Source organism: Sitophilus oryzae, unplaced genomic scaffold (genome assembly GCF_002938485.1).
Source record: "Sitophilus oryzae breed Bouriz unplaced genomic scaffold, Soryzae_2.0 scaffold_1350_pilon_pilon, whole genome shotgun sequence".
Classification (NCBI taxonomy): domain Eukaryota; kingdom Metazoa; phylum Arthropoda; class Insecta; order Coleoptera; family Curculionidae; genus Sitophilus; species Sitophilus oryzae.
In genome coordinates, this window is record NW_022146005.1 from 267,859 (window position 1) to 293,984 (window position 26,126).

General features: G+C 32.6%; 1 protein-coding gene across 1 annotated transcript in view; it reads right to left on the reverse strand.

Annotated features, from left to right (window-relative positions):
* Positions 1-10,569: 10,569 nt before the first annotated feature.
* Positions 10,570-26,126, reverse strand: part of LOC115875151 (MOXD1 homolog 2) — a 233,737-nt gene continuing 218,180 nt past the window's right edge. The window contains exons 6-9 of the mRNA XM_030890542.1: positions 17,265-17,494; positions 16,519-17,115; positions 16,144-16,312; positions 10,570-11,041 (exon numbers count right to left, since the gene is read on the reverse strand). Of these exons, the coding sequence (XP_030746402.1) occupies positions 10,748-11,041; positions 16,144-16,312; positions 16,519-17,115; positions 17,265-17,494 (1,290 nt within the window). The 3' untranslated portion in view covers positions 10,570-10,747. The remainder of the gene's footprint in view (positions 11,042-16,143; positions 16,313-16,518; positions 17,116-17,264; positions 17,495-26,126) is intronic.

The window sequence follows — 26,126 nt, forward strand, 5'->3', positions numbered from 1 at the left end:
TAAAAACCGACATAAAACAAGTAGAATGCAAGCCCTGTACTCGCCGGTTTCCCACGCCAGCGAAAGGCTACGTCTATTAAAACTTTTCGTTCGACGTGTTTGCGCCGCGCACAACGCCTGCAAAACTTTGCCGGATTTTCTTATTCACTATATTGTTAATACCGTACATATCTGGAGTTTCCGGAAACTCTCGCTGCAACAGTAAAACTTAATTCCGCATGTGAAATACGTTTTTATGATGGGGAGGAACGTTTTGAGGAGAGTTTAAGACCGGCGTTGTGTTTCTTGCAGTCTGGAGAGCCGTTCTTTGTAGTCTCTTGCTTTGTTTATATGTTTCCTAGCGTTCTTTTTATTATTCTTTTTATAAGGAAAGTATTTTAAAGGTAATCGTAAGAAAACACAAGATAGTAAGGATTAAAATTTTAACTGACTCTATGGAAACATTTTTTTGCTCAAATACTTATAATGACTTGGTGTTTGCATGAGGGGCACCTTAAAATTTTGATGTTTTTTAAAGTTTAATATATTTTTTCTTTTGGGCCATTTTTGCTGATTGTTTAAGCAATTTGTAGGTAAATTATTTGACTTTTTATTATATATTTCTGAATTAAAAATAAAAGTTTCCATCTGTCAATTATACGAGGGAAAATAAAATGTTGATATTTTGGTGAAAGTTTGAAACACCCTGTGGAATATGTTAACACAGCAAAGAATTTAAAAATTATTCTGTCATCTAGGTACATCTTTTTTCGATAGTTTGGTTTTTGATTCATCTCAATAGCTCTATTTTTATTGGAGATTTTTGATTTTGAATAAGACAGTAAGGATTTTAACCCGGATTTTAGTAAATAGATAGTACTGAGTCTGTGGTTGGTTCCTTGTGAACCATCGGTGAAATATTAGTATTTTAATAAAACACGCTTTTAGATGTACATATCAAAATTTAGTAAGAGTTACTCTACATACGAGGTGGTCCGAACTGTTTTCCGGAAACTTTAGCAGCATATTCTGCAGGTAATAGTAAATAAAAAAGTTCGTATAAATGTATACTCTAAAATGGTTAGTTTCGGAGATACAGGGTGTAGAAGTTTCAATTTTATTTCGACTTTTTCCAAATAATTTCTGAAGCAACGTCAATATTTGGATGAAAATTGGTGTCTGGGAGTTTTTTGGCATGAGAAATTTGATTTTGTTGTCAATATGACTCCTACTTGTAGAGGGCGCCCTACATATTTTTTAACTGGTTTGAAGAGTAATAACTTTTTGTCCGTACCTGTATAAAACTAGCGAGTTAAAAAATATACATGTACGACATTTTTTACGTAAAAAAGGTCTCTTGGTAAAAATCGCTACGAGTAATGGTTTTCGAGATATTTGGAATCGAAATTACCCATACCTGTCATCATTGACATAAACATGTTGACTAAATAGTTATTAGACTGAAATCATAAATTTGAAATGTTTTTGTATCAAAATTTCAACAAAAGCTGTTTTATCACCATTTTTTTCGAAGAAAAATTTATGATTAGTTTAAAAAAATAAGAAGTTCCCAAATTTCTCATTTCAGTCAAATAACTATCTGCTCAACATGTTTATTTTTTGTCAATAATGACATGTATTGATTATTTCCATGCTAAATATCTTGAGAACGGTTGCTTGTAGCGATTTTTACCAAGAGACATTTTTTACGTAGAAAATCACGGAAATGTATATTTTTTCACTCAGTAGTTTTATACAGGTATGGACAAAAATTTATTACTCTTCAAAACAGTTAAAACATATGTAGGTGGCGCCCCCTACAAATAGGAGTCATATTGACATCAAAGTCAAATTTATCACGTCAAAAAAATCCCAGACACCAATTTTCATCCAAATATTGACGTTAGTTCAGAAATTATTTGGAAAAAATTGAAATAAAAATGAAACTTCTACACCCTGTATCTCTGAAACAATTTTATCGAAAAAATATGCTGCCGAAGTTTCCGGAATACAGTTCGGACCACCCTGTATACATATGTTTCGGCTTGTTAGTTAATTGTAGGCAATTTTAGCATTGATTTTGGGTTCTCATCAACACACTTACACAATAGTTGTTTTCTGTGGGGTTAGTTTAAGACCAGTCTTACGTTTCCTAAAGCCTTGGCTCACCCTGTATATTTCCTCGTGTTCTTTTATTAGGTATACTTCTTGCAAAGAGAGGATTTTTTTTAAGATAATTATAAGTATAGTTAGATTCTAATGCGTAAACCTTTTGTAGGATTTTTTTTATTTTATTTTCTTTTAAGGAGATTAGGGTAAATAAAAAATATCAGTTACGATTGCTAGATGTTACTGCATTTATTTATAAAATATTTTACATGAGATATCTACACTGTACAAGGATTCATTGTCGATTAACAACAGAAATAAATTAGATACAGTACATTTACAAAGGGGGGGAATAAACTATATATAGCACCAGTCAAACTACAAATATACAACAAAAATAGACAAAATGTACAGAGGAATATACAAAAAAAGGAACCGTAGTTTTCATCATACATCGACTTTACAATTTAACATCCTATCAAAGATTCCTTAGATGATTATTATTCATCTTTTAATAGCTTTGGACCAATGCCTCGTTACATGCCAGTATATAATCTATACTTTAATAGAATTTTATTTAATTTAGTCATTAGAATATAAATATCTATACTATACGATAAAAATTGTGAAAAATAGCTAGAATTTATACAAAAATAACATTCTTGTCTCTCTTGGAGAGATTTTTATTCTAATATAGAGTAGAGGGTTTTATAAATAAACAAATATTTTATACAAACGGCACTGTTCCAAAACTGGGAATATTTTAACAACAATAGCCACTACAAAGGGTAGAAAGTTACTTAAATCTCACATTTAATAATATTCTCTGTGATGGACTCCAATTGAGTCAACAAATAATGCAGAAAAGCAACAAATTATTATAAAATATATCTATTACTTCATTTCAGACTTAAAAAAATGTATTTACATTTATCTAACATTTATACCAATAACACAGTTCTATTTAAAAAACTTCACCGTTTATTAAATGTGAGATTATCATGAATTACATAATTCAGAATTAAATAAACTAAATACAATATAAATGTGCTTATTACTACTTTCATCACAGACCTTACGCGGCAGAACTTCTGTACCAATCGGCAACATTGCCGCAGAATGACAACGTCGTAAAGCGTTCTCTGATCTGACCACAGAATACAAACTCTATGTATACACTGTGGTTCTGTCCAAAAATGATTTAATTTGATTAAAAAATTATATTCATGTGAACATGAAAATATATCTTATTGCTGCTTATTGAGCAATATAATCATTCTTTAGAAAGAAATGTTTTCTTTTTTGATGTAAAGAAACTTTTGTTCTTTCCTGATTAATTCCAGTACATTTTACAGAAGGATATACCCGCTGTTACAGAAAATGTGGCTGTAAAGCAACATTTTCTGAGAAAATGTGTGATTACTATGATTGTTATGTTACTTTTTCGGTAGCTGTTACGTTATTGTATGTATTATAGACGAGTGTAAGTAGAATCTCTAATAGTAATGAATTAGAACTTTACATATTTCAGCTTTCAGTCAGAAAACTTGCTTATAACTTCGTTTTATTAGAATTTGTTTCTATAATAATCATAGACGAATGTTATACCGGGTTCGTCTCAAAAATGGCTCACACCTATAACTTTTTTTTTTCAGATAAAAAACGAGATTTGGTATGTTACTATATGACATAAATTAGAAGTGAATGACGTACTCAATTGTTTTTGGTCACTTCCTGTTTCACCGGAAATTACTACAAATGCCCTCCGAATATTTTTACGTTATTCGATAGCAAGTGACATTCCGGATAGAATGACATATCATTTTTTTTTGACAGAGTTTTGACACTTTGAAATGAAATTAAATGAAATTTGACAAATGAAATGAAATTAAATGGAATAAAATAATTCTTTTGTAATAATGTAGATATAAAATAAATATTTGTATATATTTTGTGTCTAAAATTGAAGTAAAACATCGTTAACAAAATTAAGAATTTTCTAAGACACTAGTAAAAAGTAGCCGTGGCAACATTGCAACGTACATTGGTCAAATGTTTTGATGACGAGCACGCTAAGTTTTATTAATTTCCTTATTAATATTATATTCCTTAATTATAGGGATATTTGTCCCGGTTGATTGTAAAGCCTACGAAATGTACTTGGATCAAACTCTCTTGGACGCTGCGCGTATCAACCGATTTTAAATCAGTTAGTAATAAAAACAACGTTCAACTGAGACACACACGCACAGCGTCCAAGTGTATTTGATCCAAGTACACTTTGATCATGTCAACTAGGCTTAAACCTAAATTACAATAGATTATGAAAATTTGAACGTTTTTCAAAAGAAATCTGTCATAATTTATTACGAAGCGACAAATTATTTTAAAAAGAAATTCTATTTTTTTCTTTTTATCATAGTTTCCCTGTTATTCTTTTGCTTAGATTTAAATTGACGCCCAGCCCGAAGGGAGAATGGTTAGTGACCGAAAATAGATGGAAAACTGACGGACGAGGCGGGCGACGGCGAAATTAAAAATGACGTCCCATGGACGTGGCTTTTTTAATTATTTTCAAAACGCCTCGTTGCGGCTGTCACCTGAATAATAATAATCGACACCGTCAAAGGCCGGTTCTAGTTTTTAAGGGGGAAAAATCCAAGCGTTGCCTTTTTCTTTTTAATTTTCCATCGGGAAACTTCAAAACCGACAGTGAATAGATGAAAAAAAAAATGAACGCGCAGCAGACGAGTGTGGCATACTAAAATTAAAGTTTCCGCATAGTGATTTACTGTAACATTTTTTTTTAAACTTTTTTTAAGTTAGGGAACACGATCAAAACATGGGAGACATCAAACGCAGCCATTACATCGTAAGATTTTAATTTTAATAGTTTGAAATAAATTGTTATAATTTAAATTAATATATATGTATTACGAAATTTAATATACACACACCGGAAAAATCTAGGGATATCATTTTATTAAAGTTAAAAATAATTGTTTTGAATAAACAACCACATATTTGTAGGCCGATTCTTTCTACTTCGATTGAAACGAAGTAGTCACACTAGTTATTTCTAAATTTGTGATATTTGCAGAAGTGTTTGTGCATTTTTTGTCAAATGTATAAAAAGCACCTAGCATCAATTGTTCGAATTTATTGTACTGTATGTTTTTATGATAACTGGCCAGAATTCATTCAAATAACTCTGTTTAGTATTAAACGACATTATGGAGCGTAGACATCTTAACAGAGACGAAATGCTAAGGGACATGGGTATGCTCGAAGCTGGAATGCGCCAAATCTACGTAGCTAGAGCATTAAATACAACGCAAAGTGTAATATCGCGATTAAGTGCACGCAAAACCGGGAAATCTTATTCGGTTGGATCATGTTCAGGAAGTGCACCCTTATCAAGGTGGAACAGTTATGGTATGGGGAGGAGTCCAGTTAGGCCGAAAAACCGATCTAGTTTTTCTTGAAAGGTTTCTAACAGGAATCACATATCGTGATTTAATTCTTGAGCCTGTCGTGTTACCATATGCGAATGATTTTGGGAGAAACTTCATTCTCATACATGACAATGCACGGCCTCATACAGCCAGAGTGGTAAGTGAGTTTATCAATGCTCATCAATTAAACATCTTACCCTGGCCGGCACAATCTCCTGACCTCAACCCCATCAAGCACGTATGGGACGCGGTCCAAAGAAGAATTTTGAGAATGGGTATGCCTCGTGAAACTCGTAGGGATCTGGTTCGGGCCGTGAATGCAGCGTGGCAGGCTGTACCTCAAGAAGAGATCGACAACCTGATCAGGAGCATGGAGAGACGATGTAGGGCTGTAATGAGCAGTAGATGAGGCCATACCCTTTATTAAGTAAAAATGGTTTTATCTTTTTTTTTAATTCACAGTTTAGAATAAAAAAAAAATGTGTGTATTTTTTGAGTTCAATAAAAATCAAGGTAAATTTGAAAAATTCGGTAAATTTCGCATTTTTATTTCCAATACGTCCTGTAAACTATTTGTTTATTTTAATTTTATTATATCAGAAATGCAAATAATAAAATTACTGACGATGGCTGGATAAAATTGTAATATCCCTAGACTTTTCCGGTGTGTGTATATTACTGGAATAACCGGAAATTATTTTTTAAAAGCTTTTTTCCTATTAATTTAATAACAAAAATTGTGTATTAATTTGTAAAAGATCACCCCCATCCAGTGATGTTTTAACACTATGCCAGTAAAAGTTCCATAACTAATTTTAAAACAAACTTACTAGTGAATGCTAACTAATTATAAAACATCAACAGAAGATTTGTAAATAGGTAACTAGTTAAATTTCGATTCCGGGTATAAAAATTAATCATCAAAACATATTTCTGGATAAAAGCCATAGTGATCTATGTTATAATACATAGGATGGCCATTAGGAATAGTGTAGTAATATTCTTTTAAATGAGAGAAGAATACATATAATTAGGATAACTAATACACTAATACAACAGAAGAATTAAGTTGGTATGGAGTACTTACGGAAGAAACTCAATCATATTCAAATCTAAAATGCCACTTTATCTAAAGAAGAAAACATTCGATGAATGTGTACTACCAGTGAAGACCTTTGTGAAACCTGGACACTTAAAACGGACATCATAAGGAAACTGTAGGTCGCAGAACCAATGGAATGTTCAATGGAACGAAATATGCTGGGAATAACTAAAAGAAACCGTAAAAGAATAGAGTGGATACGACAAAAAAAACAGGTGATAGATGTCATCCCCCGAAAACAAATCCCTCAAGTGGCAATGGGCTGGACACCTCGCAAGAAGGACGTACAACAGATGGGCCACAAAAATTACAGCATGGTACCCACGAGGAATTAAGAGACCTAGAAGAATACTAAACCTTAGATGGGACCATGATATTAGGAAATTAGCAGGGATAACTTGGGCCTGCATAGCCAACGATAGATAACCAATGGGCCGAACTACAAAGAGACTATCTAAATATGTGAGGGAGGCTACAGCATAATTGGAAATGGTTGAAGAAGCTGAAAATGATGATGATGATTCTTTTAAATAATCAATTTATTTATTTTTTATTTTTAAGAACGTCGTGTCTGAAGAATCAACTCATAAAATTTGAAATCCTGTGAATTAAATTTAGAAGATATATCCTGTTGAATGGGGACTAAACATTCTTTTCTTTAGTTATTTGTGCAATATAAAACACAACACAATTTATAAAACTCATTACAAAATATCCTGTATATTACTAAAACGATTAAAAAATAATCGTCTCATTGTAGCAATCGTCACAGATTTATTAGAGATAAACTCTAATCCGCATCAGCTCGAAAAACGTTATTATTTTCCAAATTAATTGTCGATTTTGCTTCTCTATAATGAGATTTCCGAAAGAGTGCCCACGTTAATTTATTTTGAAAACAAAACACCGTTCCAACGTGTAAACATCGAATTGTATTCATTATCTACGCTTGTAACTATTGCCCCCCTTTTTTATTATACTTTATACTGGATCACTTTGTTATTACGTACGTTAAAATTGAATTATACTGTGTGAGATAGAAACTGCAACACTCTGTATCGTCATATTAAAAAAATACATCAAAAAGTACTGATAATTGAAAAAATTGCAAATTGATCGCGATCAGTTCATTTCGCTCTTAAAAATTTACCAATGCACGTATTGACATGAATCAAACAACAAAATGCTGAGAAGTCATGGTTCTGACCGTAAAATTATATTTTAGGAAAATTTACAAACGAAATTATTGCATAGGACGTTTTAAAGTTAAGGATAAAGACAACCCCTCGATTTACCCTGTATAATATGCCAAATACTAAAGTTTATAAAAAACTTAGTTTATGAATTTAAGTTGATATAATTATATAGGTACAGTTTGCTAATTCATGAACATGGGGCTAAAAATAACAAACATATAACACTTTAAAGTTTACCAAAAATATCTCCGTTGGATTTTTTTGCATCTTGAGTTATATTAATGAAGCAAATTTTGTAACTCAAAACTTTTATTTAGATACAAATGAAATATCATTCAGCTCAAATTTGCGAGTTAGTGGATTAGTCCATTTTTCGCGCTGGTAGCCTCATTTAATCGTTGTGTAAGGGATGGTATATAACTCTAACGATTATAAACTGCAACTATTAAAGTTATTTAGTACGACAGGAAATAAGGTCGTACCTCGGACTTATAAAGAAATATTTTCCGATTAAGATTTAATTTCCATTTTTATCTTTTCCGGCTGGGGTTTCCGCGCCGGAAAAGCCGAGAAGGCCGCGCAATATTTCACGGGAAATGCGGAGAAAAATGCACCTTAACCGTGCTCTTTCCCCAAAATTAATTAAGATAAAATTTAAATATTTTTCCATTAATTACGGACCGGGGGACGGCGGGTTAATCTCCAGTCTATTATTTACGACGGTAAAGAGGTGTCGTGGTGCGTCGTTGCCAAATTTCAATAAACATTTCGAAAATTCCTTAGCTGGGAAGAACCTTACGAACTTTTTTACTTATTTTTATCTGCAGAATAGGCTACCGAAGTTTCCCGAATACAATTCGGACCACCCTGTATATTAACTATTATATTCCTTAAATTTCTTAAACTTGGCAACGATGTTTCTTTGTTCCATACTTCCGACGCATCAAAATAAAGCAATTTAGTGTCGCTTCGGCCTCTTATTCATTATTTTAATTAATTTTAAATTGAAACTGCAAAACAAACATCGATCGCCACGTTTTATTTTTAGTTTTAATTAAAAACGGAAAAATAATAACATCTTTCGCCTGCCGATACATCGTCGGCGTCGTCGAGGTTTGCCAGTTGCAAATTTGCGATATTGGAAATGTCATTAAGGTCTAATTAATTACCTGCGCGGGGTAATTATAAAAACGCAATGGTTAATCGAGTTTATATCTGATGTATTGATCTTGTTGTTTCATGTTTTATGTTCTTTTGTAGCATTCAATTACTGCTTGTTAAAGGTAATACATTTTCATTTCATCGTGTATTGAAATCTTCTTGAATCCAGTTTACTTTCGTGTTCTTGGATTAAAAAGAGTAAATCGATTTGAGTTTTCAACATAAAAGAGGAGTATATATTTCATGATAATTTATTAAACAGCCTACACATATCCAACTCGGTTGACTCAACAATCAGGCTAACAAAATTGGATACCGCCTTACTAAAAAATATGTTTATTCCGTCGAAGTTAATCTTTTAAAGAAAATATCTTTATTCCATTTTTAAGATTATAATATTTATTTACCATATTCTTTAACAATTTAGTTTTGTAACGTTTTAATAAAACGATACCATTGGCAACCCAACATACAGCCTACCGAATTAGTTCTGACTGATTTCGGATACTCTGTTGATCGTACTTGCCCTTGTCGGCGCAGAACTAGACCATCTTTTTGACTATCGGAAGTCACCATTTTTGATTCAGATTTCGTGGCTTAAACATCAACCATACTTATCTGAAGTCAGCGGAAAAAGTGTCAACCTTTTTATAATTTCAAACTGGCATTTGGGGAAGGAATCAATTTTAAGTTTTCATGAGTATTTTGGTGATTTTCTAAACGTGGTTTTGGTTGTCCTGGCACGAATTTAATTTTTGAGTAAACCCTCAGCATCGTGAGGGTTTTACCGTCCAGTTACATGGCGAGTTATATGTCATGTTATAAGCATAGAAAAAAACTGACTACGCCACTGGATTGTGCTTAAAAAAGTGCCTTAAGAACGTCTTTACAGAATTTTATTATTCCGCGAATTAAAAAAGTTATCGGCAATTTTCAAAATGGGTAAAAAAATCAAAAAGACCCCGTATCTCAGTTGGCAGTGAAAATATCAACAGGCGGTTTATGCCATTAAAGGTGTCTCAGAAATCGAGCTCATGACATCTATGTCGGTTTTGCTCTATCTAGTCAGGAAATAGGTTTTCTCTGTTAAAACAGACCAATTCCGACCACCCTGTACACTATCAAATATTCAGAATTATATAAGCGTAAATAGAAATTCTCATCAATTTATATTATAGCTAAATAATTATATTAACTCTAAGGTATCTAAAACCATAAATAATGACAGCTACAAAATATTCTCTCCACGTTGTACTGAAGGATTTTGTTAAGCCATGCAGCTGAAGCTTACATTAGAATAATTATAGTTAATATCAGAGTAAAGTTAACGTTTTACAAGTTACAATCAAAGTTTAGTTCATACATTTTGGTTCTCTAAAACTTAATATTTTTTTTTCTATATTTCCATTTTTGATCTGATTGTACTTATTCTGACAGTTGCAGAACCAGGAACGCTTTACCACTTACAGTCGTACCGCTCATTAAATCGAAACACATTTCTCACCTCATTACACACCTGCTGGCCGAACGGACTAGTACAGACATGACTCGTTTACTTACAAATTAAAATAATATTAATAAAAACTATTTTTATTCACACCACAGCAACTGATTGTTCACCGACACGAGTTTCGTCCTCCTCAACCGGAGAAACATCAACACGAAACGAAATTTAAAACAGTGAAAAAAAATCGTCTTTAGATTTAGTCTCTATATACAATTATATATCACAAGGAATGGTAGTTTCAACGGTTATACCAAATGAGTATGACCGAAACTAGTATGAGTAAAGAGTTCCGCGTGGTTTTGCTGGCGCTGTTAAACCTACTCAGTCCCAGGCTCTCCTTCTGCGCAGGACTGCTGCTGCTGCGCGACACTTTACTTCGAGTGACGCCCTCTATGTGGTTGCCGTCGAGCTCGACCAGTGGCGTGCCTCCCGGCCAGCCCTCGGTGCTGTAGCGTCGGTAGTTGCACGTGTCTACGTTGCTGCGCGCGTACGGCTTGGAGATGTTGGGGTAGTGGGACTCGATATCTGTACCCTGGAAATAAATTAAAAAGTGTTAATTAAGATGTAGTATTTTGCAAATATTCATCAGAAGGTATGGTTGATTATTTAAATGCGCCTTTAATAATACATATATTTTAATAACCGGTATATGTAACAGGAAAGATATTTCTCAAAAGTGACTCACCCATGTATAACATTTTTATTTAAAAAAAAAATATACGTGTTTAAGAGTTTATGCCGAAAAACTCACCGGTTTTTAAATAAAAAATATTTTAATATTTGAGGGATAGTTTCACCCCCTTAGAATTCGAGTTTCGAAAAATCCCTTCTTATCGAACCTCTACACCCTAAAGTCAATCTGTTTTCCAAAAATTAGCTTTTTACGTCAAGCGCTTTAAGCAGGATCGTAATTAATCAATGACCAGATTTTTCGAAACACCCTGTATACATTTTTAAAAAATCTTAAAATATGTAAAAAAACAAAATAAAACATACGTGTTTAAGCGTTTTTTCGGAAACTTGACCGTTTTTTAAATAAAAAATATTGTAATATTTGAGGGGTGGTTTCACCCTCTTGGAACTGGAATTTCGAAAAATCCCTTCTTATCGAACCTCTACACCCTAGAATCAACCTGTATGCCAAAATAGAGCTTCTTACGTTGAGTGGTTTGAGCAGGATCGTGATTAATCAGTATGTCAGTCACTTAAGGATTTTATATATTAGTATAGATTCCAAATTTATTGATATTTATTATTACATATACATACATACATATTTTATTTATCTGAAAAAATAAAAGTTATAGGGGTGAGTCACTTTTGGGAAACAACCGGTAGGTATATTACAATTTAAAACTATATGCGATAAAAATATTTCCAGCCCAAAAAATGTCACAGGATATTCAGGATTTTTATAAATATTCCCGAGGATAAAAGAAAAAACCTTATTTGCCCATATTAAGCGCCAAGACAAATATAGGTGTGTTTGGATAAGACCAATCTGCGAAAAACCTATGCAAATTAATTTAAAAGCGCTTACCAGATATTTGTATAAAAATGGGGCAAGGTGGAAGAACAATTATATTTTCCATTATAATATTATAATATTGTCATTGGGATATATTATTTTAACTATGATAGTCTAAAGATAAATTTATTATAATAATAATGGACGCTAGAAGTTTTTTTCTGTAAAAAGGTATTGTATGGATTTATATTGGCAAATCGGCCTAAGGTAAATTTATTTGCATATTATGCCCCATGTCCAATAAATAAAAAAAATAACAAAATAAGACCACGATTATTTAAAAACAATTATTTTATAATATTAAATTAGATAAAACCTTCAATGCTAGTTATATTAGGAATTATCAAATTTTAAAACTATTTAATAAAATAAAATATACATATATTATAAAAATAATATAATGTTTTAGGCAAGAATTGAAAAACAAACAAGATAAATCCATTTATTCTCCAATAGCATTAAAAATAAACCGGCTACTAGTTATTTAATTTAATTTAGTTTTCTATTTTTCCATTCCCTTTTGGATTAACAACAATGTCCGAGTTTTCCATTATTTAATTAATAGCTGTTCCGTGTTTTTTGCGCAAATTTGCTTTATGAAACACACTTTTGCCATTAGACCTATATTTTCAAGCGAACTTGTAACACGAAACTTTTAATTTTAAATTCATTCCTTCTAAATACCAAATAACATTTTTTCTTTAAAATTCATAGAATTTAATAAAATGAAATTAATATTCGGTATATTTTCATTTCAATTTAAAAATTCTAGACGGGAAATTTTAGTAACTTCGTTTATAACGCGAGAAAAATCTCCATTGTTCAGAACTCTCAGGTTTATCTTTTGTGAAACTTTTATTTTGGTACAGCATTATATCAGGTATAAAATATCAACGTTGTAATAATAAACGCTGTCCTGAGGTGGTAAAATATCATTTACATCGTATATCTTTTCATTTTTATTTTGTAATTTTCTTTATTTTCAGTTTGAATTTTGATACCCAATATCTCATACCGAGTGTTTCAAATTCTACTTTCACCAGTCGGATCTCGGAAACAGAGATACAGTATTTGAATTTGTTTGTCATTTCCTTATACAGGGTGAGTCTCTTAAATAAGTGCAAATATTTTTAAGGGTAGTATATTTCGACCCCAGAATCATGATTATGAGGTTTTTTTACGATTTTTTTTTGAAAATTTGGAAGTTTTTTTAAGTAGTTTTTGAATTTTTTTTTAGTTTCTAATTAAAAACCATAATTTCTTCATAATATGGCAACATAGATAGTAGAGAAAGAAAACAAGAAAGAAAACCCAGAAAAGATCCAGTTGTTCTCAAACTTTAACCAAACAATAATTTTTTTTTTAATTTTCAAAGTCAAATAACTCGGTTATTGTGGCCTTTTTAAAAAACGGTAAAGAGAAAATATGTTTTTTTATCGAGATTTACCAGCCCTGAAAATAGTTGCACTTATTTATGACTCACCCTGTATAAGAAAAGTAATGATCATTTGGGAGGTCACATACAAGCTTCTAAAAAATGAAATACAAAATCTAGGTCAGTATTTAAAAAAAATAAAGTTGATTATGGCCTAGAGAAACAAAACATCTTAAGTGATTTTTCACATTTCCAAAGGATGAAGCTAAATAGTTTCTTTGAAAATGTTTTTTTTTTCGATTTTTTCTAACTCTTAAACTCATAAAAATGTAAAAACAAAAACAGGAAATGTGAGTTCTTCCTTCATAAATAATAGAAAATGTGCCAAAATCCGCAAAATAAGAATATACATGGTTTATTAAAATATACGTTCCCAAAATAACGTATAAGTCAATAACATTTCTGGAATACGATATTTAATTCTATAGATGTTAATCTAAAAAACGAAGTTGATGTCTATCACAAATACTTTGTCGTAAAGTTCTTTGTTGCTGTATATTCCTGATATTTTATTAACGATATTGACTTTGTTTTGAAAAGTAATCCACTAGAGGTTATTTTTATTTATAGCCTTACAAAGGTTTTATAAAGGTTGTCTTCTCTGGAAATGCCGTAAATTATTAATGATAAAAATGTATAAATATAAAAAAGTCCCCAATTTCGTACTTCGTAGATATTCTTTTTATCATCAAAAAATAAATAATTCTGTTTTATGTCATTATTTATTATAATTTACTTTAAGTGTGTTTTTATTTACTTATAATGTTTTCTAAATCATGCACTTATTTAGTTAGATTAGAAACTGTTATTCTTCTACAGGGTGTTAGCGTATGAAGAACTCATATGTTAGAAAGAGACAGAGAATATATTTTAAAATCATTAATATGAACTTTTCGAATAAGTGCTATACATCATTGGTTTTTGGACCCTTGAGAAGTTCTTAAAATCCTTCATAAAAATTCAGGAACGTATTTAAAAAAAGAATGTTGACGATCACAGCTTAAAGACGAAACGTCAGTTTGAAAAAACTTTGCCTCCATTTAACTGAACTCGTATCTCGTCTAATTTTCGAGATCCCAATGACGAGGATCGCATTTGGATCACCTTGTATATACATTAAAAAATATAGAATTTTATTCAAGTACATTTTTAAATACAGTAATTAAAGAAAAATAATTCAAAAACGGTTCGCGTAAATATAGACAAACTTATATGTTTGAAATCTGAAAACAAGGATATTTTGAAAAAAAAATATATACAGGGTATTCCAAATTGTTTTTTATTTATTTTTAAAACCTTACGCATTTAAAGTTCTTTTCTACCTCCAATATAGGTAAACCTGCACCATGATCTGCGAAACCCCTCTTTACATTATAGTATACATTTCAGACTTTGTTTGTGCGAATATAGCGCTTTTATACTGGTCCGTTATTGACCTTTTGAACTATCTTGTTACCATCAACAACAGCGTTTAGCCATGTAATCTATTAATACGATTTATAGGAATGTATAATTTATGGGGTTAAGTTTATTGACCGCGGTTTAGTCATAACAGTATGCAAATAAAGTTATCCTGGCGTTGTTTGTTCCGTCAAACACATGATGCGAAAACAATACTAAACTTGTGCTATACTTATACTCTCCTATCTACTTTCTTATACTTGCATTAAAGAAAATATTACAAAAAAATAAACTGGTAGTTAATTGACTTTTTCTAAATTTTCCAGTAAATCTTTGTTTATTCTTGATTTCCAGGAGAATCTAGTTGAGGAATATTTTTGTTCCAAAGCATAAAACTAGTTAGTTAGGCGAAGATTGCAGTTGAAAAGGATAATTCAAGAGAAACAGCATAGTTAATTACTTAAAGCTAGTGAGGTGATTAGAGATCCTTAAATCTCTCGAAACAAGGAGAATGCGTAATTGTATTTTAGTTGGAATAAGCAGAAATGGAGAAGGAAGCAGTTATGGAGGAACTTTTCGAGAAATAGCACTAAAATTTTCATATAGCAAACTGAAAACTTATTTTGGATGTTTCAGTTGGAGTGCTTTCAAAAACGTTTAGTTGGAAAAATAGGTATATAACGTGTAAAAAAATATGATAAGAGGAAAAAATTAGAGTGTAAACATATAATTATAAACTACGAAACATGCCATCATATACCAAAACAGATTTTGCCAACTTCTAAACTGCGAAATAAATCAGATATATTGAACATGGCCATTTTATTGGCTTAATTTTATTAAAACTGTCCCGCCGTATTTTATTTCATTTAATTTTTCGGACCCGATATTTTATTTATCCCAAATAAAATAATTTAACAGTTTAATTATTCTAATAGTTGTTAATAAAACGTTCGAATTTCAACGGAAATAGGTGCGATATAAACGGCAATAATAAAGCATTAAAATATATTAAATTTCACCGGTTTGCTCACGAAAAGAGAATTTATTTAAGTACTGAGAATATTAAATTGGTGACGCTAGAAGTTATTGTTATAAATTATTGATTTCTATATTTTAATATGGGAATAATAATTTCCTATCTATCTCAAGGATTATTGTACTTGATTTTTGACATTTGGTATATTTTAAATGTTTTATATTTTAATTTGTACGTATTGAGGAAATTAATTATATTATCTACAAACATGAATTTAAAATTGGCACTTACCGGAAGAAGCATCAACTGTGACGTCCAACAGATAGGTTTAAACGATCCCCTCATGGTGGCTTCCTGGAAACTCTGGAACTGATTGTCCCAATCGTAGGACACCAGTCTGGATTCCAAAGTCATTCCAGCTAACTCTGGTGGTGCTGCTATCCTTACCGGATTTGATCCCCTGTGAAAAAAAATATAAAAAATGTGTATAATGTACATTAATTATTTTTAAATCTTTTTAGGAACTTCAGCAAATTCCTTAATTTCTTTAATTGGATTTATTTATTAAATTATGTAAAACAAAGTAAAATAATCTCTTATATTATTTGAAAAATGGTATTAGGAATATTTCATTTTATTATTACGTTATACATTTTGGAAACTTACGGACTCAATTCTTGTATCCCCAACGAATGCAGAACAGTGGGCAAACTAGGCAAGCTATGACAGGCCGCCAATGACTTCTGTCTAGGATAGTACAACCCCATCACCAAACACGTCTCCTCCCTGCTCGTCAGTCCCCCCAAAGTAATCGCACTCCTACCCGAACTATTGTACGTACACTCCGTTATCAAGTGGTCACTGGGCAAAATCCTCACCGGTACTTCCAATTTCCGATACTCCTGGTAATCAGAGTCGACGTTATCGTCCGCAGCGATTGGGGGTAGTTCCGTACTTCCCCTGATGTGTTTCAGAGCGACCTGTTTACCGATACGATGCGTTTTCATAACCACCGCGAACATGTTAATGCCCGAATTGGGGAACGCTTGACGCGTGCACTCGGAAACACAGTGACCCGATGACACCACTCTGTTTTGGCCGGGAGGGATGATGTGACGCCAGTTGGGGTCCATACCGATGGAGATGACCCCCGCGTCGTGGCGTCGCAGTTCTGGGGTGTAGTAAAGGCGTAATCCGGAACCGTCTATGCTGCCTACGTTGCTGTCAATCGGGCTGACGTAGTGGGTTTCCATGAGATAGTACCTGAAAAGAGAGAAAGAATACAGTAAAATGTGAGGCAAATATGATATCACCAAACAAAAATTAATTTATTATATATAGGGCTGTTTTGACTATGAACAAAGCAAGACGAAAATTAAATAATTATTAAGATTATTTCTTATTGTACTTACTTATTGTTTGTGTCCAATGGGTAACCAGCCTCAGGAGGAAAACTGAACCCTTCTGATCCCTTAGCCCAGCTAGCTACCACGGTGTTACACATCAGAGGTTCTGAGTGAGACTCGTGACATTGTCTGCCTGGACTATCTGCCAATTTCTCTATTCTAGGACTGTCTTGACACTCGTAGAGTACGACGTGTTGCAGACCGTTGGTACCTGTGACAGCTTGGAGTGGTTCATACTGAAACAAGAAGATTAAGGGCTCATAATGGACAAAATAGTACAGTAAAAGTTTGCGTAGTTAATTAAATGAAATAAAATTTCATTGAAGTGTAAACTCAGAGGCACTTTACAAGGAAAGATTATCTCTATATGACAGTATGCCGCTTCCAATAAGGTAACTAGTTTTAGTTTATTTTTTGCAAACAAATAATAATTTATAAATGAATACCATTAGGCACATAAGGGACTGGAATATAAAATATTTATATTTTATATTCCAATTAAAATGGTTGAATAAGCTGATGATGATGATGATGATGATGATAATATTAACTTATTTTCTTCTTATAAAGTTAATCCTAAAAATAAATTATAAACCATTTAGATCCACTGAAAGTTTGGAAACTTCTATTTTCATGTTTCATAAAAAAACTACAATAAAAACGAAATAAATGAAAAATATATAAAAATAAATCTGAAAGATTCCGACGTATAATAGGGCTGTTTTCCGATTACGTCCGAAACTTGAAAATGTTGTTACTGCGATGAAACATCTCGGAAAACTTTTATGATTTGACCTTTTTCCTTGATGAAAACGGACCCCTCGAGATTGGACGTAAACTGACATAACATTTTCAAAGTTTGGCCGAACGATGGCCAACTAATAAATGATCGACCATAAATTCAATAAGTAATGTCTATACATTTGTAGAGAGTCCACTTCTGTGAATTTCTGTAAAAATCTAAACTGTAACTTGTTTTTTGAAGATTTATAATATAAGATTAATTTATTTTATATTTAAGATTTATAGTATGAGTCTGTTTTCTTTAAAAAAATAAAAATAAAATCAGAGAAAAAAAAATGGTGCTTTGCGGTCCACTTCTATCGTGTTCTCTTTGTCTTTGAAAAATCTAAACTGTAACTTGTTTTTGAAGATTTATAATATAAGATTAATTTATTTTATATTTAAGATTTATAGTATGGGTCTGTTTTCTTTAAAAAAATAAAAATAAAATCAGAGAAAAAAAAATGGTGCTTTGCGGTCTACTTCTATCGTGTTCTCTTTGTAAGTAAGAGCTTTCGAAATATTCCTTTATCCGATTTGAAAGTCTACTTTAATGTTTAAAATACAGCAATATTTCAATAGATCTTTCGATAAAATATTGTTTCTATACTCGCTTGAAGAGACTTTGAAGCAGCTTTCTGATGGTTTATGACTGACTGCTGAATCAGAAAATGTACATTATTTCTATTAAAGCAATTATTGTAATAAAGGCTGTAGATACCTTCCGCGTTTCAAGACGAGTAAGGACTATATAAGGAAAAGGAAATTTAGATACATCTCGGAAAAGTTTCAGGATAGAAGAGTCCTAAAAGTTAGACGTCATTCCACAATACATTGATGAAAGTATTTAATAGAAGATTAGAAAAGATGCAATTAATTGAGACGATACTCCAGTAGCTTACGTTCATGGAAGATCATGTTCGTCATTATAATCACAAATAGTAAAATCAAACACTAATTCACCACAATTCACCAAAATTATTTACTTTTAACACTTGGTCTTTTCATTTTTAGAACTTGGACGCGCATTTTGCTCACCATCCATGTTAATATCATCAGCAGATTATTAAAACTGATAAGGATACGTTCAGATGAAATGGCCAAAACAAGGCTCATCAATACGATTCATAGGATCAGAACAATTATAATGATACTCGCGAGCGTCAAATGATCAAGGAGATACGCGACAATAGAAAACATAATGGGATCAACGCTGAATAAGATGTTGATATACAATAAGAATTTCTAGTCCAATGAAAAAAAAGGTTAAAAAAGTTTAAATAAAGCCCTAAGAGAATTGAAATTTGTCCTTTAAAAAACCCCCAGCGAAGAAAGAGAAGGAAGAAAAATTTGCAATGCAGGAAACCCATTTCATATTCGATCGCGGTATTGTGTCGTCCTGTTCCCTGCTGCGAGAATCGCGGACCTTTTCCCCATTCCCTCGGGAACCGGTGACCCGCCAGAACAAAATATAAAACTTTCGTCGAGCACCGGGACGGGATGCGCTTTTATTATTTTATTGGCTTTATTTCGCTTGTTCGGATTTGAGGCATTTCGAATAACACTTATACTTTGCAACGATAGGAAGCGTAGAGGGCTTTCCTTTGCGCAGAGCTTTGCGGTCTACTTCTATCGTGTTCTCTTTGTAAGTAAAAGCTTTCGAAATATTCCCTTATCCGATTTGAAAGTCTACTTTAATGTTTAAAATATCTAGCAATATTTCAATCGATCGATTCGATAAAATATTGTTTCTATACTCGCTTGAAGAGACTTTAAAGCTGTTTTCTGATGGTTTATGATCTATGATTGCTGAATCAGAAAATGTACATTATTTTATTAAAGCAATTATTGTAATAAAGGCTGTAGATACCTTCCTGGTTTCAAGACGAATAAGGACTATATAAGGAAAAGGAAATTTAGATATATCTCTGAAAAGTTTCAGGATAGAAGAGTTCTAAAAGTTAGAGATCATTCCACAATGCATAGATGAAATTATTTAATAGAAGATCAACTTCAAGAACAAAATTATACAGAGGGTTCAGTCTCCAAGTTATTAGGCTTTTTGAAAAATATATGACTGGAGAATTTAACCTAGAGAACAGAAGATTATCACAGTAGATGTGAAATGGTCGTAGCAGAACAGGCTGTAACAAACTCAAATAGCTAATCTAGGAATAAGATTTAATCATCTGCTGGAGATGCTAACATGGTAAGCAAAACGCGCGTCCAATGTTAAAGTGTTCTGAATTAGTGTGGTAAACTATTGTTACGCCAACGGTATCGTAATTATAACAGTATCCACATAGAATGTAGAGAAATTAAAATATGTGAATTATATGTTTTTCAAATCAATAATTAATTAATTTCTAAATATAAAACATATGCATATGCAAAGGAGTACGACGGGGAGATCCAATATCCTCAAAGCTGTTTACAGTAACACCAGAAGAAGTCTTCCGTCAACTAGACTGGACAAAAAAGGATTAAAAAGAGATGGAGAATATCTCAACCATCTAAGATTCGCTGATGACATAGTTCAAATAGCCAATAGTCCTGAAGAACTACAAATACAAATTAATGAACTAATTAATTCTAATTAATGAAATTAGCAGGGATAACTTGGGCCTGCATAGCCAACAATAGACAACAATGGGCCCAACTACAAAGAGAGTATGGAAACATGTGAAGGAGGCTACACCATAATTGGAAATGGTTGAATAAGCTGAGAATGATGATGATAAAACATAATATAATATATTACACAAATTATGTACAGAATATACACATATATTATAAAGATATGGGTTCGTCTTCATCATTCGCAGCATCATTTTACCTTTTTTTTTAATTGTATGTGTTTCAATGTCTTTATCTCTTCAGGTAAATTTTTGTATCTTGTTGTAGTGAGTCTTTGTGTTAGTGTCTTATATCTTTCTTTACTTTATTATTTTGATGCAAAAGGATAGTTCCAATCGAGGAAAATGGTCCAATGGATTCGCCGTGTCAGCAGGCGAATATCGACCGGCAGAATTCCAGTTTGTCTTTCGGAAAAGCGTTCGTTGCCGAGCGAGCCATTTTCGCTTATGCAGCTACTACAAATAGGTTTATTTTCGGTTCATTACGTCGTTATTACGGTAGGTTTTGCTGCACTAAATCCCCACCGTAACCTTGTCTCGAAAACAAATTTCATTTCGAAAATTGATTTATTACTTTTTTTGGTTAGGTATTGCGCGACGTCAGATGGGCTTACCGACGAGGAACTGCCTTTAATTAAGTTTTAAATTAAAAACTATCGGTAAAAAAATTAATTAGGTAGGTACTGTGAGGTCTAGAGGAAAAGCTTAGAAAGGTGCTATGGTTTCATGTAGTTGCGTCATAGAAATTAAGTTATTTAGGTCATTTATAATCAAACTCTTGTGGCACGTTATTAAACACAATTTTAACAAAACTATTTATGTCGAAATAAGAATCAAATTTAAGATTTTCCCTGCAAAGGTACTGCCTCATTTAGCCAGTGTCTTGACATCTACATTTGTATGGAACTGATACGGAATAGAAGCTTACGTATAGTGTCAATACAATAAAAAATACGGAACGGATATGGAATAGAAACGGTATAGTGAGAATCAACCTTAATTTGGACTAGTAAGAAGTACTAAAGTATATTTAAAAGGGTGGGATAACTGTCAAAATTGTGGTGAGCCTAATAGCAAAGCATTGCAAGCTTAATAGTTAGTTAAAGCTAGTAGGATTGACGGGCAAAATCATGTGCAGATTTTGACAATCAGAAGAAGAAACGCTACAACACATTCTATGTCACTACAATAGCCCTGCATTTAGGCAATGATAAGCTATTAGCAAAAAGCAATACAGAAAGTTCAGTCTCAGAAAATACAGAAAGATCAGTCTCTCATTAAATATTTTGATTGGATGAATGTAATGGGAGAACGTAACCTAGAGACTAAAAGAAGACTTTAATAGGCCTGTAAAGGTCATAGTGGAATAGCTTTATGGCTAGATACCTCAAAAAATCTGTTCTAGTGTAAAGAATAAGTTGCTAATATTTAATTAAATCCAAAAATACTAACTAAGTGAAACAAACTCTTCAAACTAAATTTCTCTAGCTTAATATAACCTGCACTTATATTTCTGAAGAAGTTACCAAACTAGCACAACCTGTTGAAACTAAATCTAGCTTAATTTGTACTGCTCTTATTGAATCTTGCCATAGATCTTTGAATATGTAATGATTCATTATCTCGTCTGTGCTATATAATTAAAGTATTACTGTTTCTCGTAATCTGAAATATGTGGGATACTCATTAAGGTTGCCGAAATTTTACCTCTGCTTTATAAACCGGCTAAATAGAAACAACTAATTACGTTGCCGCAGACTAAACATTAATAGGTAACTTCCTAGCGATTAACCAAAATATGTGAATTCAAAGGCGCGTTCCTAGATATACAGGGTGAGTCTTAAATAAGTGCAAATATTTTCAGCGCAAAATGCAAGAAAACTGCATACCAAAATCTCTGCTTTACGGTGAGCTTGTAGACGGTAAGAAGAGGCCGGGTAGATAATTCAAAAGATACAAAGATATTTTTCAAGAAAACTTAAAGAGGATTAACATGCAGAATGAGTAGGAGGAAGCAGCTTACAATAGAACGGAATGGAGAAGAATTGGAAACTCAGTTAACAGCGACAACCAAAAAGTAGAGAGGCAACAAAGCAATGAGATCTTTGCATGTCCGGAGTAGTAACTAAAAGTAGACAGATAACATCACGTATCGGGCACAGAAAAGCTCATGAAAGAAAACGCCAAAAATACTGGCCAGCGAGTAATGGCAGTATGTATGTATGTATGTACACTGTATATCAACAGAAAATATTTGGAATTATAGTATAATAAATTTAGACGCTTAAATATAGATTCTTTTTCGCTTTTTATTCATATACCATGGCCGGCCGTAGCTCCAGCGTTAGTATGTCGATCTGCGGAGGAGAAGGTACTGGGTTCGATCCCCAGCCAGTACGGTCGCTTTATTTATTTAAATAAAAATATTTATTTATCTAAACAGAGCGACCAACGAGCCGCCACCTTAAGGAAGGCAATGGCAAGCCACCTTGATGTAGAGTATGGCACTGTAAGAAAAAGATTCATATACCATTCTTTTAAATTTTTCGGAACTCAAGAACTGGATTACACGGCTTGCGATTTTTCTAAACTGCTGTCATACGGTCCCATTCGACTTCTTAAACCCGTAGAAAATGAGGGATAACAGAAAGAAGACGATAAAAAATGAAGTAGTATTTTTAAAAGTTGCCAGTCGTCGCCGCTCCGCGTCGCTTCCAAGAACTATGTTCCGGTGTTTTCAGGCCAAACTGCCGAAGAAGTTTCTTAAAAGGGGTAAAAATACTCTCCTATTTTTGAGTAGTAAGAAAAATGGCAGGCCAGTAGACGAGCCATAAAATCTCTCTTCTTTCTTGAAACTTCTGGAAATGTTAATTCTGACTGATACAGTTCTTCTTATGTAACTTTTTCCAACAAAGTAAAAGAGGATCCGTTTAAGCAATCCAAATCGGGATATTAAAAAAAATAAAGTATTATACAGGGTGTCCCAGAAATAAGTGCCAGTATTTTAAGGGGTGGTAGATCTCGATAAAACAAACATGTTTTCTCGTTATCGTTTTTCAAATAAGTCCAAAATAACGGAGTTATTTTACTTTGAAAATTTCCAAAAAAATGATTTTTTCTAAAATTTTGAGAACCACTGGATCTTTTCTGGATTTTTTTTTGTAAATTTAATCTAATAGCGAGGGGTAAACACATAGGGCAAAAAGTGTACACCTACATCCTCTATCCTTAGTACATCCCCTACATCCTCCAGTACATCCTCGGTACATCCACTACATCCTCGGTACATCCCCTACATCCTCGTACATCCCCTAGTACATCCCCTACATCCTCGGTACATCCACTACATCCTCGGTACATCCCCGGCACATCCCCTACATCCTCTAGTACATCCTCGGTACATCCCCTGGAAATCCTCTCATGCGTACGCCATACATTTAGAATAATTTTTGTGATGAACCGTTTTACGTATCTAAAATACTTTTCGAGATATACTTATCTTGGACACACTGTATATATTTTTTTTAAATTTTATTTGAATGGTAAAAAGAAAGTTAAAATTTTGAACGCTATTATCTCCGAAACTATTAAATATATAAAAAAAAGATGAAGCACCATTTCGACTTACATTTACTAAAGGGATATAAAAATTTACAGGGTGTTTTTTATTTAAAATAACAAAATTAAGGTTACTTTACTTACGACGAAACCGGAATTGTTATTTATGTTAGAGCGATCTCCCACTTTATTACGAGCTTTATTATATGTATAACTACACAAAATTTCTCAAACCTCTACAATTTATTGGCTAGTAATATAGTTGACACCTAATATTTTTGTTGAATTCAAAAGGATAAAAAAAAATCAAAACCATTAAAAAAATTATATGGGGTCATCGAGAATCGAACTAAGGCACGCAACCCATATCAAATCTTGCCAGAGCTGTAACAATCTCGGCTATTATTGTGCCTACAACAATTCGCCGTTACTTTTATTATACAGGGTGAGTCTTAAATAGGTGCAAATATTTTCAGGGCTGGTAGATCTCGATAAAAGAAACATATTTTTTCTTTACCATTTTTCAAATAACTCCAAAATAACCGAGTTATTTAAGTTTGAAAATTTAAAAAAAATTGATTTTTTTTAATTTTGATAGCCACCTGATTTTTTTCTGTATTTGCATTCCTTTTAGTGCGGTAACCATAGAGTAAAGCTGTAACTATGGTAATATCAGAGATTAAGAATTTATAACGTGGGAAAATTAGCGGTGAACAGGCAGTTCTAAAAAGTTTTCGAAAAATATACAGGGAAATTTAAAAGAAAATGCACGATTTTCAACATATTTTATTTGCAAAAAAAACATCAGACGTGTTCCTGGGGAAAAAAATACTTTAGAAATATACCACCCCTGAAAATATTTGCACTTATTTAAGACTTACCCTGTATAACATCAGTTTATGCCTCGGTTTATGCAGTTTATGTCGGCGGAAAAAATAACTTAGTCATGCGTAAAGCCCTATATTATGTGCAAAGTTATCAATCTCGTGTTTTGAACCCCAAATAAAAATGAGATCTAGTAGCTACCGAGGATCTACTTTATAAAACAGACCTAAAAATAGGCAACGTTAAAGGCATTCGCATTTATGAACTTCGTTTTTGACGTATAGAGGGTACAATAATAATTATTTACACACACTTCCCTTTAATTCATAACGCTTATGGCACTATGCAATAAGATTATGCATCCACTACATCCTCGGTACATCCCCTGGAAATCCTCTCATGTGTACACCATAAATCCCCTAAGTGTTCACCCCTCGTCTAATACCCATGTTGCCATATTATCAAGAAATTATGTTTTTTAACTAAAAAAAAATCCAAAAAAATTTTCCGAAAATTTCGAATTTTTAAATTTTTGTTTTCGCGAAAAAAACCTCATAAAAAAAACTCGTTTCTGGGGTTGAACTATACTACCAGTTAAAATACTGGCACTTATTTCCTGTTCTTTTCTCTCATTTTTCGTCCATAAGGCAAACTCACTTAAGGTGAAGTACGACGAAGCTCCAGAAAACGATAAAGACTACGAGCTTCCACTACCGAAGAATTATCTTTTCATAAAGTGGAAATGTATCCAGAACGGTAACTAGTTTTAAATTTAATCAAGCTAATGTTTCGGAACGGTATACGCAACGACCAGCTACGTGCTAAAGCCCACTTAAAACTGGAAATCTCCAGGGAAACTTTGCCACGCCGAACAAAGTGTAATGCTCCTAATAGTCTCTGTTATTATTATTTTTGTGTAATGGGGAAAGAAGCTTAGATTGAAATTTGTAACGCTCACCGAGTTTCCTTCTTTGATTTACGTTGATTTCGGAGCACTGATTCTTTTAGAATGAATCGAAGTTTAAATGATATTGTCTTAAAACATCTCTATAAAGAAACTATACTT